The sequence below is a fragment of the Lycorma delicatula genome, chromosome 4, assembly GCF_047948215.1.
Source record: "Lycorma delicatula isolate Av1 chromosome 4, ASM4794821v1, whole genome shotgun sequence".
NCBI lineage: Eukaryota > Metazoa > Arthropoda > Insecta > Hemiptera > Fulgoridae > Lycorma > Lycorma delicatula.
This window is the reverse complement of record NC_134458.1, coordinates 3,756,885-3,776,172: the sequence shown is the minus strand read 5'-3', so window position 1 is coordinate 3,776,172 and position 19,288 is coordinate 3,756,885. Positions and strand designations below refer to the sequence as shown.

At 31.8% G+C, this 19,288-nt stretch overlaps 1 protein-coding gene across 1 annotated transcript in view; it reads left to right on the top strand.

Moving 5' to 3' along the window:
* Hem (Nck associated protein 1 Hem) overlaps window positions 1-19,288 on the top strand; it is a 106,614-nt gene that overhangs the window by 69,376 nt on the left and 17,950 nt on the right. Inside the window, exons 16-18 of the mRNA XM_075362164.1 lie at window positions 5,444-5,546; window positions 15,535-15,763; window positions 19,010-19,103. Coding sequence (XP_075218279.1) covers window positions 5,444-5,546; window positions 15,535-15,763; window positions 19,010-19,103 — 426 coding nt within the window. The remainder of the gene's footprint in view (window positions 1-5,443; window positions 5,547-15,534; window positions 15,764-19,009; window positions 19,104-19,288) is intronic.

Genomic DNA, 19,288 nt, shown 5'->3' with positions numbered 1-19,288 from the left:
TGAATGGCAGAACGAAAGCTCCTAATAGTGGCTGCGACATCAGTGGTCTTGTATGGTTTTGTACCAGTCTGGTTTGAGCCCTGCATATATAAAGGAATGAAGATCGGCTGGCCTCCATGCAGAGAAGAGCTGCTATCAAAATCATGCAGCCTACAGAACAGTGTCAAGGGAGGCAGCGAGTGTCCAGGAGGGGGTTCCACTGAATCGTCTGCGGGCCCTACAGCTAAAGAGATTATGAGGGAATGACAAAAAGGGGCTCTGCAGCCCTCATGAAGGAATTTCCCAACTGCATTTACTGTAGACTCGTGAACACAACCAAGCACACCTTCTTCGAGTGCCCAAGTTGGGACAAAGTCAAGGAGCATGCAGGTTTTGGGCGGCTCACACCAGTAACTATGGTGTTGTATATATTGTGAAATGCTGAAAACTGGAGGACAGTCACAGGACTGGCAGCTGTCATCCTAAAACGAAAGGAATTTGACTACACAGAGTAGGGTACAGATTAGGCACTATTGAACTTGTTGGTGATGGCCCATCTGCAGCCACAGCTACTGGTTAAGTAGCTTGAGGGTATTTCAGAATGTGGTGTAATTCTAGATTATTTATTGCCATTATAGTTATTTGATGTGTTTTCTGTTTTTATATGTAATCAGATATTATGGATATGTTCTATTTCAAAAATTCTGTATTGTATTAAGGTTTTCCTAAATTGATGAAATTAACTAAAGAATGAGATAACTTGGTAGTTAGGTTGTTAACATTGTATTATGTACTTCCATTTACTGATTTGTACGTATCATTTTGAATAAGCTATGTTTTGTATAGAATTGTTTTGGCTGATTAATTATTGTGCTGACCTCTGTATATTGAAGTATTGTTGAAAGATTATTATGAAGAGTAGTTGATGATAAAGTATAGTTATAATATATTTATATATAATATAGTTTATAACTATAAGATTCATTACCTTCTTTGTAACTGTGTTTATTGTATAATATATTGTTAGTTGATTAGATACTATACTGTCCTCTGTCTTAAGTTATGCAGCAGAGAGTAATGACTGGTCTAGTTATTAAGATTAAGATGTTTTATGTTTATCAGATATTTTGTTTGTAACTATGTTTTGCCTGAAATGTTGGGCCTTTTCATTGCTGTACAGTTATGGTGCTGTGTTAATTATTATGATTCTTGTGTAGTATTTAGTTCTAGGTTAAATACTGTTCTGATCTCTGTCCAATGTACGCTGTTTATTTTATAAGCTGCTGTGCCTTTTATGGTTAAACGGCAACGATGCTGAAACAGTTATATTTCTTGTATGAATTTGTAAATATTCTCATAGTTTAAGGTGATAGTATTAGAATTTGTGTATGTAACCTCAGATGGTAACAAGGTCAATTTTAATGGAAGGCTGAGGTAAAGAAGAAGACTGTGCTTTTTAGATAAATCTTGCATTGATGACAGTCGCGGCAGCAATGATAACCTGATTGGGTAGAATGTGTGATGTGGAAGACTACTGCGAGGAGGGTTGTTGTTTTTCACAAGGCCTTTTACTGTTGAATACAAGGGGAGAAAATGGAATTTTTAGAAAAAATAAATTAAATAAAATAACCCGGGATGAAACATGGCGACAAATAGAGCACAGAAGGCAGCCCTCATGTCTAGGGTGTTTTGGTCTACCCACACACAAAAGAGTGGGTGGATCGGAGCTCCCTGATGATCGCATGAGGGACCCTTGAGGTGGGAGAGGGTTGCGCTAGCAAAGGGAGGGTGCCTGCCTGGTGCTGTTAGGTTATGGCTGGGGAGGGTAACCCTTCAATGGAGGGCGGGTCAACCATCTAGAAGAGGAGGTTGGCAAGTTCCTGTAAGGCTGAAGGGACCCCGTGGGACACCCTGTTAATTGGGGTAGACAGAGATGGCAGAGACTGCTGCTACGGCATCCTAAGGTAACTGCATGTGCTTAATTGCTGGACCAGTTACCTTGGGGGGGCTTATAATACCACCAAAAAAGAGAGACATTGTTTGGAAAGCAAGTAATGCGACAGATGTTAATGAAAGAACAGTTTTTAATACAATAAACACAATTTTTTTTTTTTTTGTCTTCAGAAAAAAAAAAAAAAAAAAAAAAAAATTGTGTTTATTGTATTGTAAACACAATATTGATGATAAACATATTAGCCCTAAAAAGATTTGAAAACATGTGAAATCGATTGAAAAGTCGGATGATTTTACTGAAACCACTATCAGAAAAAAAGTTCATTAATTTTATTTCAATAATGACCTTCCTAACTCGAACAAAATATTAAATCCATCGAATACCGATTTTGACCGGCCAAATTTTTCTAGAATTACATCACTTCGTGTTTTAAAATCAATGAATTTTTGTTTCATGTCCAGAAAAAATAATTCTTCATCGATCGAACATGAAGATATTATTTCATAGCATAGGGAATATTTAAGAGAAATTAAGCAATTTGTGAAAGGGTAAAACAATTGATTATCTAAATGAAACTTGGGTTAATGCAGGACATGTATAGGAAAAGGTATGGGTGGATAAAGAAATAAAGAGCGCATAAGGCACTTCTATGAAAAGTATGTCAACTGGGGTGAAAACCCTGGCTGGAAAATGTAACAATAGTAATATATGTAGAAAGTGAAAATGGGTTTTTGAATGTGATTTATGGGTATTTCAGAATACTTTTCCTAAGACTATTATGATGAAATGAATGGTGATAATTTTACGCAGCGGATTAAAAAGATTGTTGTGGAAGGATCTGTCACAGTAATGGTTAATACCATTGCCTGTAAACTGGAAAAAATTCCAAATGCTTTGACCTGAAAATCAGAAATCGCCAAATGATTAAAATCGCATACACCATAGACATGTTAAAAGTAGAGTTTAAAGATTAATAAAATCAGTTAAACAAAAATATATTCATTATGTAGGTGAAATAGCAAAATAAACAATTGTGTCATGTTGCGTCTTCCTCCATACCATTGCAATTTTAACCTGATAGAATTGATATGGGCGTAAATCAAAGGCTATATTGGTAATAATAATACAATGTTTAAGTTAAGCGATGTAAAAAATCTATTGATAAAAGGTGTTATATAGTAAATGCAAATATTTGAAAAAATGTATTCAACATGTAATTAAAGAAGAAAAAAGCATGTCCTAGAATTTTTATTAAGATAAATATATCCTTTTATCACAATTTTCTAATTTTTATATTAAAAGTTATTTTTACTTCATTTTTTTGTTAAAAGTAAAGAGAAGTATTTTTTTTTCTTGGATGGATTATGCTAAATTAAATTAAAGTTATCATACCGTTATGTTTTGGTTTGCTGCATGTTTTCAGGAAACTAATTTTAAGTGGTTTATATCGATAGAATTAAAAATTTATACACACCAAAATCAAACTTGGTCCACTGAACATTGACCATAATTATCATTTAAAAAAAACCTAATTATAACTGTACACTCAATCCTATTAAATTATTTGTTTGTTTTACATATAATCATTGTGAAAGACTCATCTGAAATCTATTAAAATACAAGAAAGCTGACTGCAAAAACAAGCACAGTAAGTCCAGCCCTATCTTACAAAATATCAGAACTAAATTTTTCAAAAATATTTTCTGATAAAATACTGATTATTTTGTTTATTATTTATAATTGTAAGGATGTTTCAAAACTATGTAACCAAACTGTAAAAAATTATTGTTTATTTAAAATAAAGAAAAAATAAATAAATATAAACACATGTCAAAACGCATTTAAATTTTTATCTGTTATGATTTTTTTTAATCCTACTTCAGAAATGGATTGAGGTGTTTTGATAGTGTTATATACAATTTTAAACTCATCATTTTTTATTAAATAATAAATAAATAGAATAATGACCTTAAGTTTCAAGTTTTTAAATTATTGTTGTTCCGTTCCATGTTGAGCCAGTTGGTGCTGCACTCTAGCATCTACTAGTGCTGGCCGGCGAGTTATTCTTGTACAAGCATTCTACGTTAGAATCCCGTGCAGTGAGGTTGTGTTTTCATTTCAGTCCAAGGGGACTCATAGTTTCTTGATAATGTTCAATTATCAAGTTCAATTATGACTAAAGTGTCATACATTCTTAAGTTTAATGTAACTATTGTAATTCAATCAAAATGTCAAGGGTGACAAGAAATAAAATATAACGATTCAAGAAGAACACAGCATTGCTTCATTTCATCATCTACCATCTCATCAAAAATACAGACCTCACTAGCTCTAAATTCCACCAATTTTGTTTTATTTTAGTCGTTATTGTTCTCCGTAAACCTCGCTTTGTCCTGATCATTATTTTCAAATTAAAAGTTTTCTGAAGATGTTAAGTTTTATGAGATATAAGATTTTACTCTTCACTTGTTTCTGAATTCCACTTAACTGCAACTATCACTTGACTACATAAAAAATATAAAAAAGTAATAACAAAGAAAATCAGTTTGTATATCTTTAAGGTGTATAAAAATTCTCAAATTTGTTCATAGATGCTGTGTTTGGAAGTACATGATGTTTATTTTATCACAAATGGTAAACTTTCTTATTAAAAGTTTTTGCTTATTCATCTGTAATGTTTAAGAATAATTAAAATTATTAAATAATTATAAAATTATAAAAAAAGGATTTCAAAATTTAAGAACAATGAAAAATTCCATATCATATTCATTTTCAGCATTAAAAATAAGTTAAATTCACTTATCACATTTTAAGAAACAAAAATGTTTGTTTATGTAATTTATGTCTGTTCAGTCAATTTCTTGTCAAATTTTAAAAAACTGGTAGCACCAAACTACAATCTTCTTCCAAATTTTAAGTTATTCCATTATAATATTCACATAATAAAGGAAAAATTTTTTTTTTTTTAAATAATTTGCTGAGGCAAATGGTTCTTGTTATAAAATAATGTTTTATATGAGAGGTTTTGATAAGTCTGTGCAAAGTCAAAAGATGGCAATCTTAGTCATTGTTATGTATTTACATATGCAAAAACTGAATCATTCAGAATTTGTCAACAGCATGAACCAGTTAACATTACTTAGCAGGTGTGAGGTTTCAGTACAATTGAGAAGAATTTTCATACAATTTTTGTAACGGCTAATGAAATTTGAAAACATCACTACTGATTGAAATCATTCAAATCAGTGGGTTGCAGTCAAGGAGCTTGCTCCAAAGTGCGTGCGTGCGTGATCCTGAGGTGTGCAAATTTGTTATTTATACCAAAAATAAATTTACTAAATATATAAACTGATACATCTTTAGAAATATGATATTTCTATATTTGCTGTTTAATATGTCTTCCTTACTGAAGTACACTTCTGAATTCTGGGGTTGTATGCTTGATAATAAAAGTTTATGATCTTTTTTTTAATAATAAAAAAATCTGTATTTTTCTTTGGTTTTTTCTAGTGCATATTGATATAACACGAGTTTTCAACAATGCGTTACTGCAGCAGACACAGCAAGTTGATAGTCATGGAGACAAAACTGTTGCTGCACTTTATACACAATGGTCAGTATATAAAATTATACATATAAATTATAAAGTAAAAACTTTATTTTAAGTTTCTCTATTTATACATAAATGAAGTAAATGTATAAACAAGAAGTGTTGATATATTGTAAAATTTAATATTCTGAAATGATACTTGGGCATTTGCCAAAGCGATAAAAAATTAAAAGATGAACACTTACTAATTTTTGTTATAGGATGTAAATGCAAAATTCAGTAATGCATTTACTGGATGAATAGATGAGTTTGTAAATGCATTGAGAAATTTCAGTTTTCATTGAAAACATTCACTATGTAAAATAAGATTTGTGTTTATGTTGGAATAACAAATTTTACAGTATAAAAATAAAATTAACCTCTTATTTTTTTTTTTATACATGGGATCTCTAAAGTAAAGGCCGCTGGGAGATTTCTCTCCATAAGATTGGCGAACCTGTCATTCATGGCCACCCTACTAATATACACGCTGCATTGTTATCCGTTTAAGTTGCAGACAACTTAATGCAATTCAGTATAAGTTGTTGCGTTGTAGTTTCTTTGATTACATGTGAGTTAATATGTTATAAAATGAATAGGAAAATTGATGTTGCCACCAACTGTGAAATACACGGGGTCATAACGTTTTTAAACCACCAAAACGTTAAGCCAGCTGAAATTCATAGCCAGTTGGTTGCTGTGTATGGCGATAATGTAATGAATAAAAGAGACATCCAAAAATTGTGTGAAAGATTTAGAAATAACAGAATAATTGTGCATGATGAAGAACAATACGAAAGGCCCTCGATAATCACTGAGGACTTGAAACGCATCGATGATGAAATCAGAAAAGATCGTCGCTCAACGAATTCTAACCTAGCCCTTCATTTTCCTGATGTTTCAAGAGCTGTTATTGGTCGCATCGTTCATGACCATTTAGGCTTCAGAAAGGTTGGGTGCTGTATGTCTTAACGGAACGTCACAAAACAATCCGAACGGGATCTGCTTTGGAATTTTTGATGATAGAAAAAGGTGATGAGTTCCTTAATTCAGTTGTTACTGGCAATGAAACATGGATTTTGTATTACATGCCAGAGAGAAAACGGCAGTCAAGTGAGTGGCATCATCCTCAATCACCAATCAGACCAACAAAAGGGAAGCCACAGCTATTTGGATGCAAACTGATGGCCACAGTCTTTTGGGATCGGTTTGGCACACTGCTGATTGATTTCATGCCATGTGGAACGACTATATATTCAGAAGCCTCCTGTGAAACTCTATGTAAGTTACAGCGTGCCATTCAAAATTAGTGACATGGGCGGCTGATTGATGGCTTTATCCTGCTGCACAATAATGCACGTCCACATGTTGCGGGTCTGACACATGATTTACTGAGAACATTTGGATGGGAAATTGAAAGAATTTTTGAGTGATAAGCAATTCATGGGTTGCAATGAACTTAAAAATGCTGTTAATCAGTGGCTAAATGGCTGGCGGCAGAATAATACAACTAGGGTATATTGAAACTGGTGTATCGCTAGGATAAACGTCTTAATTCATGTGGTGATTATGTAGTGAAGTAGTATAAGGTATGTAGTTTAAGAGAAATAAAAAATACGTACAAAGTTTTCAGGATAAATTTTTTTATGATGAAACAGTCTTTAGAGATAACCTCTCGTTTCTACCCCACCTCCTGGAGATATTGAACCCAAACTTTTACTAACAAGTCTACCCATATACACAAGTCTCTGTACTTCATCAAAATTGGTTTATCCTGTCAGAAGTTATTAAGCTTCAACACGTGTACATACATATGTATGAACATTATCCCCTACTTATTTTTGTTTTTTTGAAGTCCCTGGGTCATGAAATGACTAGAAATGCAAAACCTGTACCCTATCTTTTGGCTGATTACCATATTTTCCTTCTTGCAGCATATCTCTAATGCTATTTGGCCAGGAAAGTAAAAGAATTGGATCTATGAATTTACTGCTTGTAAGCAAACCTCATTGATGTTGCTGTTAATATAAATAGCTATTTTTTATTTGTTACACATTTAGAATTTAATTCAGATTACAGAAAAAGCCAAGTAGTTTTGTTTCACATGGGCATTAGATCCAACATATTGTCAGACTTAGCTCCTGATTACCATTTGTTTGGGAAATTCAAAGAATTTTTGAGCGGTAAGAAATTCGCGGGTGAACTTAAAAATGCTATTAATCAGTGGCTAAATGGACTGGTGGCAGAAGTATATGATGAGGGTATATTGAAGCTGGTGTATCTCTACGATAAATGTCTTAATTCATGCGGCGATTATATAGAGAAGTAGTATAAGGTATGTAGTTATAAAGATAAAATAAAAATTTATAAAGTTTACAGAATAAATATTTTTATAATGAAATGGTCTTTACTTTAGATAACCTCTCATATTTTAGAACATTACTTGAATTTAAGCCAACTTATATAGTTTCAAATTTCAAGGAGGAATTACTATATGAAAGTAGTAATACTTGTAATAATACAAATACTTTAGATAAAGACTAGCTATTTTTAACTGAAAATAGTTTTTAACTTCAAAGGATTGGTTCCCTCCCTAATTACAAGTATAATTGGTTGTAGGTTTGGAATTTGGTTTACGTTTTACTTAGTTTAGTCATCAGGAATGTATAAAAAATAATATACAGATAAGAAGAAAAATAATATTAGGAAAATAAAAAAAGTTTAATGGCCAAGGTAATGAAAAAATGACAAATTTAATTAATCAGGAACTTTTCATTAGAATGCTTTTGTGAATCAGAGGATAACTGAAGACAGGAATTACAACTTACTTTACAGTAATGATGCTTCTTGTAAAAATTGAAGTAGGTTAAATTAAAGTTAAAAAACAGTGTATTTTGTTTACTTCCAGGACTTGTAAAAGATTGATTTTGATATAAGTAACTTTTTTTTTTAACTCAGAGGAACAAATAACAAATAAACTGGTGATGTTAATGGTCAGATTAGAAAAGGAAAAATGTGAAAAGCTGATTATGGGGTCCTATGGCAATATAAATAAAAAAGGGCTATTGATGATGTTCATTAAATAACAAACCATCCTGGTTCTGTTATTCTAAGATTAATTCACTGGTTCAAGACTAATAAACTGAGACTTTATCAATTTTTATTTATATATGATCTTTAATGTTTCCATAATTTTATTACATTGTTAATGAAATATATGGTTTAAAGTAAGTGTCGTTTTGACTGTATGAGCACTGTATGTCGACTGAACAATACAAAAATAGTTACATTGTTATATTATTAATATAAAATATCAGCTGATAACAAGGTTAGCTGAATACAGACAAATTCATTAATTTTGCAATAAGTAAGAAGAACTATACAGATTATATATTTATTTACTTTTACAACATAAAAAAGAGGAGATGAGACATGAGTCTTAAAGTACTGCTCGTCAAAATCAGATGATTTTTTTTTTGTATACAATAATGAAATATGACAAACAACATGAAATAACAACATCAATAATTATCAATTTGCAATCACAATAAGCTATATAGATGATTGGTTATTTTATGAAGTCATGTAAAGTTTTTGATAATTACAAAATCTAATATTTGCTATTATTGTTGAAATACTCTGGGAAGTCTACGACAGACGTGGTGAAAAAGGTGATGCGTATCGTAGATACCATCACAGCAGGAACTTGGAGAATGCGCAATATTCCTGTGGTTATATTAATAGATGTTAAAAATGCATTTAATTCCCTTGGTTGGGGAGCTATTTTTAAAGCATTGAAAGAGAGGAAAATACCTGATTACATACAAAGAATGATTCAGAGGTACCTCCAAGAGAGGGAATGATTTACCTTATGGGCTGTGGTGATCTGAAGTTCACAACCTCGAGTGGCGTCTCTCAGGACTCAGTTTTGGGCCTGACTCTCTGGAACCTCGTTTTTGATGAGGTTTTAGGGTTATCTTATCCAGATGGGGTAAAACCCATAGCTTTTGTGGACAACCTAGCCTTAGTGTTTACTGTGAGGAAAGAGGAGGATGTGACATCAGCCGCAAATGCAGCATTCAATTATGTTATATGAATGGATGAAAATGAAAGGTCTTAGTATATCTTATAACAAAGTAGTGATGATACCGATGACAGGAAGGAGAAGAATCGAAGATATTTCTATTAGAAGTGAAGAAGGCCTCATTCACTCTGTAGAAAATCTTAAGTACCTTGGAATGGGGTTAGACCACCAAAGATCATTTACTCACCACATTAAGGAGACCTGCATGAATACAGGAAAAATTACCAAACACTTGAGTGTGTTATTAAAAGCAACGATTGAACAGAGAGCATCAATCAGACGACTGATATACTCATATGTGATAAACTCTGTATTACTATATGGTATAGCAGTATGACATAGGGCACTGAACAGTGATAGAAATCTGCAGCATTTGGCAGGGGTCCAATGGAAAATTGCCTTGAAGATAGCGTCAGCATACTCCTCGGTGTCCACCGAGGCACTCCTGGTGGTTGCTGGGGTCCCCCCAGTACAACAGATGGCGAGAGCAAGAATAAAAGTTTCCAAGGGGATGAGTAGAGAAGATGCTAATCGAGAGCTTATAGAAGAATGGCAAAATAGGTAGATGACCTCCAGGAAAGGGGAGTGGACTCATCGACTTATAGGCAAGATCAGACTGTGGCTTGGGAGGGGATTTGGTAAGCTCAGTTTCTGGCTTTCCCAGTTCCTGACCGGCCACATTTCATTCTGGGCATATCTGTAGTTTTGAAGGAATAGGGCAGATAGCCCAATTTGTCTTTATTGCGACCAATGGGAAACAGCGAAACATGTTTTCTTCAAATGTTATAGATGGGAGAATGAGAGAAGACAGTGTACTGCGGTAACAGGTCTGATTGATCCAGATAATGGGGTCCACATGATGTTAACTGATGTGTATACATTTTTGGCTGTGTCCAAATTCATTACCAGGGTTTTAAAACAAAAGTAATAGAGTAGGAAAGGGTAGATAGCCCTAGTCATGAGGGCCGGCATGCTTAGGTGTGCCGTTTTCAATGAGTGGCTGGGGATTCCAGGGGTTCGTTAGGTTGGATATATAATGCGTCAAAATAGAAGAATGAAGATTGTGAACCGAGACAGGTATTATTAGAGATAATAGAGAAAGGTGGTAATAAAGTAGACCAGGTTGAGTCCAAATAAAAGAAGGTAATGGTGATAAAGTAAAAGACTGAGACCCAAGACAGGCACTACTAGAAGACACAAATTGCTGTAACAAAAGACCTGAGATAATTGGTGAAGAATCGATCAGAGAGTGAAGGGAGGAAAGACAGACCTCTGTGGAGACATCATTCCTCTGTGCTTGAGCGGGTGGGAAACGGTGATGAAATACAGGTACTCTTGAACCTCTGAGTTCAAAGGTACCCCCGGGGTTGAGCTATACTTAATTTCTGATTCGACCCTTGGTGGGGAGAAACAGTGAAATAGGAGTTTTAGTCAGTAGGGTGCAGGCACACATAGGCTCTTATAACAACACTTAGCTGAACCCGTGCGAGTCCGACACTCCTCCACTTGGGGGTACATAAATGGTATTTCTCTGCAACACTGATAACGAAAAAAAATAAAAAGCCGAGTACAAGTGTGAAAGTTAAGATGGTTCCACAGGTTAAGTAGAAGAGGCTATAGTGAAAGCTTTAGGAAGTGATTAATTAAATTATACAAGACATAACAATAAGCTGTTACAAGGCAGCTAGGCAAGCAGGTTGCCTATGTTAGTTGAGTCAGCAAAAGCTGGATAGAAAACAAAGTAAATGCCAGAAGAATGGCTGTAAGGTATTATTTTGTTAGAATTTATAGTTAGATAATAATAAATTACTTATAGATATAATAAATATTATAGTTGAGTGCTGCCAATAATTTTTGAACGGTATTTTAAAAGAGAATAAGAGAAAAAGTGGAATACTGGTAAAAGGAAGAACAGTACAGATTTCCAGAAGAGAAGATTACTGATTAAGTTGATCTTTACAATGTGGTAGATTGAGAAAAGTTGGAATTTTGAGAATGACCAGATTATAACTTTTATAAATGATAAAAGCCTACAATAGTATACCATAAAAGACATGTGGATAGTATTAAGGAGAAAAGAAGTGTTCCAAAAAAGTATAGAAATGTTAAATGGATGTACAAAAATATTGTTAAAACACATTAAGGATCACAGTGGGAGAGATTGAAAGTTTTGTGTTTGAAACCGGCTTAAGATGAAGCAGTTTATTCTCACCTTTGTTATTTATATTTGATTTTCAGATGAGACCTGTAGGAAAGTGAAAAGGTAAATAGAAACCAAGAAAGAGCATGGTTACTTGCTGTTGATGTTATTTTGGAAGAAATTTAGATGTAATCTAGAGTCTTCTTACTGCTTGAGTTGGATGAAAATAAACATAGAGAAAAGCAAGACATTGATAGTAACTGGTCAAAATGGAAAAACGCACCAAAGATGGTTAAAATGTTTGGTAATTATGGTGTAAAATATATGAGGACGGAAAGACCAGTTGGGAAATTAGTATTAGAATACACTTGAAAGGAAGATTTTAGTATGGTAGAAATTTATTATGGGATAAGTAATTACCAGTGAATTGTAAAAAAGATTATAGTCATGAGTTACTTTGCCCCATTCTAACAAAGTGTTGAAATTCTTGATTGACTTCAAGTGGAGAAGGCAGTAAAATACTGGAGACTGAGATAAAGTTTTGTAGAATCTCTATAAGAAAGATGAGAAAATATCTGGTAAGAAATACTGTAATAAGAGAAGACTTAAAAGGTAAAACACTACAATAGAGAATTGAACAGCCAAGACTAAGGTAATTCGTCATTTATAAAGAATGCTGAGGGGAAGAGTAGCAAAAGAAATTTTTTATTTAAATAAAATAAGAAAACCAAGAAAGTGATGTTTAAATTGTGTAAAGGAAGACCTGAAAAAGAAAATTGAAATAGAGAAAATTTATAAAGTGTAATGGTAAAGAGACAGAGTGAAGTGCTAGACCATGATCTACAACACAAGCCGATAGTAATCAGGTGAAGGGAACTAATGATGGATGATTCTTATCATTATATAATGTGGTTGCAAATAAGCCAGCTGTCACTGATAATTTATAATTAGTTTATGTTATAGGTTTCATATCTTGTGAAAAGCACCATTAATTAATATTTGCTTATAATCATTTACCATATCTTTTATCATGATTTTCACTTATTGATTTATCTTGAGGTAGTATCAAATTGTACATATACTGGAAAGTTAGATTCACTGGCAGTTTAGAATGTTTCATATTATTTTACTAAGTTTCCTTTGCAGGAATGTGGGATTATCATGAAATAAGGGATATTTTCTACAGAAATTGAAAAAAAGCTAGGAGAAATGTGTTAATTGGAGGGGTTATTCAGCACTGAAGAGGAGTGGCTTCTTAAATTGATTTTATTTAATACATTATTCATGAAAATAATTTTAACTAGCTTGTTGCAACCGTATCTAAAAACTATTGTTTTAATGTCACAAAATGTCATCGATAATACTTAGTTGTATGTCACCAAGGTGCAGCAGATTAAAGCTAAACTTCTAAAAACTACATGAATTGTGAACAGTACATTTCAACCGTTCAGTATATCCATGGACTGATTACTTTACTGAACATTTCAATTATGTTTTAAAGTTTAGTATATTGTTTTTATTAGGGTAGTCTGAAAAGTTCTTGACCTTCTCCATAAATCATAACACAAGTCGCATAATTTTTTACCTGTATGTTTGTACAACTGTTACAAGGCGCCATGTGAAATTGCAATTCATTCCATCCAGCAGTTGGCTGTAGGCAGCTGTCTGAATCAGGTGCGGTGTGTCTGTTGTTGGAAATGGAGAAAATCAAGTATCGTGTAGTGATAAAATTCTTTGTAAAAGAAGGTTTGACGACGACCGTCATTTATTTGTAAAGGAATTATTCATTTATAAAGGAAAGTTTGATGCTGATCGAAATTCATTTGAGGATCGTAAATGTTTATGGTGACTTCTTCAATTTTCACCATGAAGAAATGGGTGGCCAAGTTTAAACGTGACAGTGAAAGCGCCCAAGATGAGTGTTCTTTAATTCTGTACTTCGTGGTGTGGATAAATAAGCTTATATTATATTATTAGCTAGCTAGAATTTACATGCAGAGGAAATATGAAATATGGACTACAAAAAATCTAATATAATAAATTAATTTATATATAACTACACAAATTGAAAGTAAAATTATGTTAAATTGAAAGTATATATATATACTTTCAATTTTATTGTTATGTTTCCATATGATAGTTTAATAATATAAGAAATAAGGGCATTATTTAGTTGAACAACATAATTTAATGTTATTTCAAAATTACCCCATCATTCATCGGGATTCGATTAAAAATATTTTAAATTGATAGTGGATACTGATCGGTTAATGAATTCCATTCCTTGTAAAACTAGGTTTGTTGTACTAGATTATATTACATTTATTATATATTATATTACATATTATTAATATTGCACTGACTATTCCAGTCAGTCGCTATTCCAGCGACTGTCATGATACCATACTGTAATGAAACATTGTGGTCTGTAACTTGTAGTTTTCAATAAATCATGATTGTTTGTGTTAACTACACAGTATATTATATTTTGTTAGTAACACTACATGGTTGCTATAAGATTTGTTGGCTTTTACTGTGGTTCTTTGAGGTCCCCTGTGATTTGCTTTAAATATTTAATAATAAACTTCCCAGTTCTCCTCCTTCCCCAATTAAACTGAAATATGTACTGTAAATATTAATAGGATTTGAAATTTCAAAGTTTTATCTCTTTTTATTCAATATTTTAAATTTCTATTAAATATTTGAGGGCTTTTATGGTAAATATTTTGTAGAATTTTTTCTGAAATTTTACTTTTAAATATTTTCTTAAATACCTAAACAAAGTAAAAGCTTTTATATGTATAGGTTTTTTTAAATAATTTTTTTTTTACGGTTTCTGAAAAATTTATTTAAAAATAAATTATCTGTGTGTAATTAAATAAAAATAAATAAATGAGAGGATTATATCTTATTGTGTAAATTGAATACATCATTTGAGGTATCAGCATTTGTAAGCTTTTTTTATGTTTCACTATCAAGCAGTTATTTAAGAGGTTCTATAGGCTGCTTCTGAAACTAGTTGTGAAACACATTAAATGACCTCTGTTTTGGTTTAAATTGTGTTCCCAAATATTTTTTTTTACATAAAAACTTTTGAGATTGCTCCCCTAAGCGCTTGGAATGTGATGGTTTCATACTCAAAAATACATTTTTTTGAGTTTGGAGCATTTGATAAATTTCATTTTTCTATGTTTAACTGTTGAAAGATTATCTAAGGGTTTCAGAACTTTATTAACGCTACATATATAGTATGTAATCAAAAAATTAATTTATATTAATAAATATGAATAGTGCTTTCTTCGTTATATCATTGATATCATTTTTAAGAAATATACATACAGTAAAATAGTTTGGTGAAAATCTTGTTAAGTGAAACCATTCACGGCCAGATTCAGGTCGAAATCATTGATTAAAATAAACTGACTTGTATTATAAGCGTAGTTTTTCTAGTTTATACATGTCATCATAATCTATTTTCTCTTTGGTGGATTATTAATTTATACTTTTTTTTTCAATTTATTAATCAATGCTTTTTCAGACAATCGATTTCTGGTATTGTGGTTTATTTATATGGTCTTTGTATTATTTTCTATTCTAGTTGTGTTATGTTTTCTAATAACAATTTCTTCTTTCTTTTTCTTCTCTCTTTTGAGATGAGTTGGAATATAAAATGGGATTGGAAAAAATTCAAAAACAGTTAAAAATTCATGAGAAGTATAACATTTTCAATTTACAGACTAGATTATAGTTTAGATAATTTTTGCAGGAATAACTGTTTCTGTTCATAGGTATTCAGAGGTACTCCTGCGCAGAGTAAGTGCAGGTAATATATGCTTTTCAATGAACCAAAGAGCATTTGTCAGTCTTACTGCAGAAGGTGCTATACCATTCAATGCTGAAGAATTTTCTGATATCAATGAGCTGCGAGCTCTTGCTGAGTTGATAGGACCTTATGGAATGAAACTATTAAATGAGACTCTAATGTGGCACATTGCGAGTCAAGTGCAAGAGTTAAAGGTAATTAAAATACTTTAATTACTCGTGGGCTATATTTATACAGAAGTTTTATTAGTAAACTTCTTTATTAATTTTATAATAATGATAAGCCCAGTTTTTCAGAGTATGTTTTATTATATTGATGTAACAAAAAAATATATTGCTTATTAGCAAAATGAGATGTAACATCATCTGTTAAGTACCATATTCATAATGATTATAGGTAATCTGATACAAACCATTGATCTTTCCCGGCCTTTTTCACTGATTGAAACCTATTGTTGCATATAGGCATGCAATTCCATTGAAATGCAAATGTTTCATTCCTATGACAACTTAACCGGTCTTGCAGGGATTGGCTGTATCATGAACATCATTACTCTCAAAGAAGGCAACTTTGACTAGGGCTGATTGTACCTTAGGTACTTTATATAGATTGCAACTGTAAGAAAGACTGGGACAGTTAGTGTAAAGCAACAAATTTGTCTATTCCTTTCTGCTTTGAAACAGTGCATTATGTACACAGGTTTTTAAATCAATAAGGGAAATACATGTAAATTATTGTGCATGTACAAAAAACAAATGTTATTATGACAAAAAAGTAACAACTTATAATGTCTATAATCAACAATGCTTTAAGTTATATAAATAAGAAGTAATTAAAGAATTTAATAATGTTACGTAGCAATAAATAATAATTATAACACAATTACAACACAGCAATAAACAGTATGTACCTACTGTTTATATAAATACTGTTAAAATCAAAATTCAAAACATTGTATAGTTGCCTTCTTTGACAGTAATGATGTTCATTATACAGCCCGTGTTATAAGAGTTAATGAACTAAAACTAGCAACAATAACATTTATATTAAAACTGATTTACATAAAATAGAACGTGATGGATAAAATTGCAAAAAAATTATATTAGTAAAAACAGAATCACAAGTTTATAAAAATCTTTCAAGAATACAAAAATAAACATCTTTTTTTATTAAAAATTAATGATCATAAAAAATTAATTAATCATAATAATCTTAAAATACCAGAAAAGCAACCAAAAGTTAGACCTAACTTTTGGAAGAGATAGAAGACAAGATAGTGGAAGACATGATTAAAAGAGGCTATTAGTTAAAGTTTTCAATGAAGAGATGTGGATGGACAGAAGAAAAATGGTGGCAGCTGGACACGATCCTGACCCAGAAGTGACTAGAAGAATAAATTTGTACTTCATATAACTCTGAAAATGAATAACACTATAATTAATGAACAGTTCAATTTTGATAATCATAATGAGCTTAGATAAATTATTTATCAAATTTAATATTAAGTTCATTTTTACTAAACAAAGTGTTACTAATAATTTATAGGTTAAACAAAATTATCGCATTAGTAAGAGAGTTTATTTGATAACTGGGAATTTGTTCTAAATTGAACACTGTTGATAGAGCATTACAGATTTTTCTGTCTTTTAAATGCATAAATTTTAATATTTTTAATAATTATAAAGTGTTTCAACAGGAAGAATTATATTACATATTTTTTTTATTAATACTGGATATACAAAAAAAAAAATCAGGGTTTTAATTTGTTATATCTTTTGGATGAGGTGAACAATGTTGATTTAAGCCTAGAATCAAAGAGCAAAAAGGACAGTTTTTGTTGCGCAAATGGCCATAGATTGATTCCCTATTTTTCTACTAGCCAGTTCCACTAGCAAAGATGACTCCTGTACAGAAAGTCTTCTGTGTTTTGCAGTTTGCTAAATGCATAGTTACAGTTCGACGTGCATTACAAAGATAGTTTAATTGTGATCCTCAAATGACAATAACATTCATTGTTAGAATAATCAGTTTGAAATGATTAAATGTCTGTGTAAAGGGAAGAGTACAGGATGACCAAGGGCAGCTAAAGAAAATGTTGGATGTGTCTGGGAGTTTTTCCAGGGTAATCTGAAAAAACTTTAGGAAAGACCAGCCGCCAACTAGCAATGCCAGTGATGAGTATGGAATGTTTTGAGGAAACGCATTCATACCATTTACAGTTGTTTCAGACTTTGAAGCTTATTGGATATGCTTGCATGCCGACTTTCTTGATCTTACTTTGTTTAGTGATGAGTTTAGCTTCATCTTAGTGGAAAAGTTGAACGCACATAATGTCTATATTTGGGGGTCTGAAAATCTCTATGAATTCTTACAGTGTGAAAGGGACTCCTCAAAATTAAGTGTTTTCTGTGCAGTATGTTGACAGTAAGTTTATATATGTTGTTCATTTTCACCAGTGCAGGCATAACAGGATAACAGGAGTCGCTTATTTGCTTTATATGCTGCATATAAAGCCCCCATATTTCCCCAACTGCTGGACTGGTTGGCATGAATTCGATGACTGCTTATTTGCTGTGGCCTCCAAGGTCACCCGATATGATCCCATGTGGTTTTTTCCTTTAATGCTTTATAAATGATCTTGTGTATTTATTTCCAATACCTTCTGATCTACACAATTTAAGGAAAAGGATTGAAGAAGGTGTCACTTTTGTTATTCCAGACATGCTGATTAAAGTACCACGAGAAATTCTCCTTTCAGTAGGATGTGTGCCGTGTGACGAAAGATGCTCACATTGAATGTTTGTAGGGAAAAACTGTAACAGTTACTCCTTCATTTGCAATTCATTGCTGTAAGTTAAAATTGAGAGATATTAAATACTTTAAAACCTCAATATTCTTTTTTTGTATACTTCGTACATCAAAATATTATCTATATGTTTGATATCTAGCTCTTGACATTTGCAAACAAATATCAAGAATTTATTTCTCTCATTGAAGAATTAATTTTTAAAAAATGAATAATTGTGATGTTAATCTAAAAATTAAGTAAATATTGGAAATAAATCTATTTCTCGTTGCAGATTTTTTCTTGATTTCTAGGTATATATATTATCTCAGATATACATATAAAAAAGAAACAGTGTTTTCTCTAAAGTCTGTTCTTTAATTTTTGTATTTGAAGCTGAAATGAATATAACAAAATATGTTCTTGTCCTTACACAAAAATAATTTTTTTTTGTTGATGATTATCTCTTATTATAAATATTATTATATAATGAATGGGAGCATATTTTGATCCTAGATGGAAAAACATGTGTGTAAGAATTTCTGATACGGCATCCCCCATTTTCTACTCTTTGTAGTTGCACTATATTAATTCCATTTTTTAAAATTTTTATACGAGCCATTATTATAATCTTGTTCTTTCCTTTTTTTTTCAGAAATTAGTTGCTGGTAATAAGGAAGTTCTAGTCGCCCTGAGAACAAATTTTGATAAACCAGAAATTATGAAAGAACAATTTAAAAAGTTGCAGCGTGAGTAGTTCACTTATGGACATCATATCTTTTACTGTAGATTAATAGATTAATTTTTTTTGTGCGGCCGGATGTGAAATTGTATTTTAAGAAGTTTACAATCTATTATAAGAACAAATGAACAGTCCTCACAAAAAACAATTAAAAATGACTGGTGTTGTTGTGAAGCCTAATCGACGTTTTTC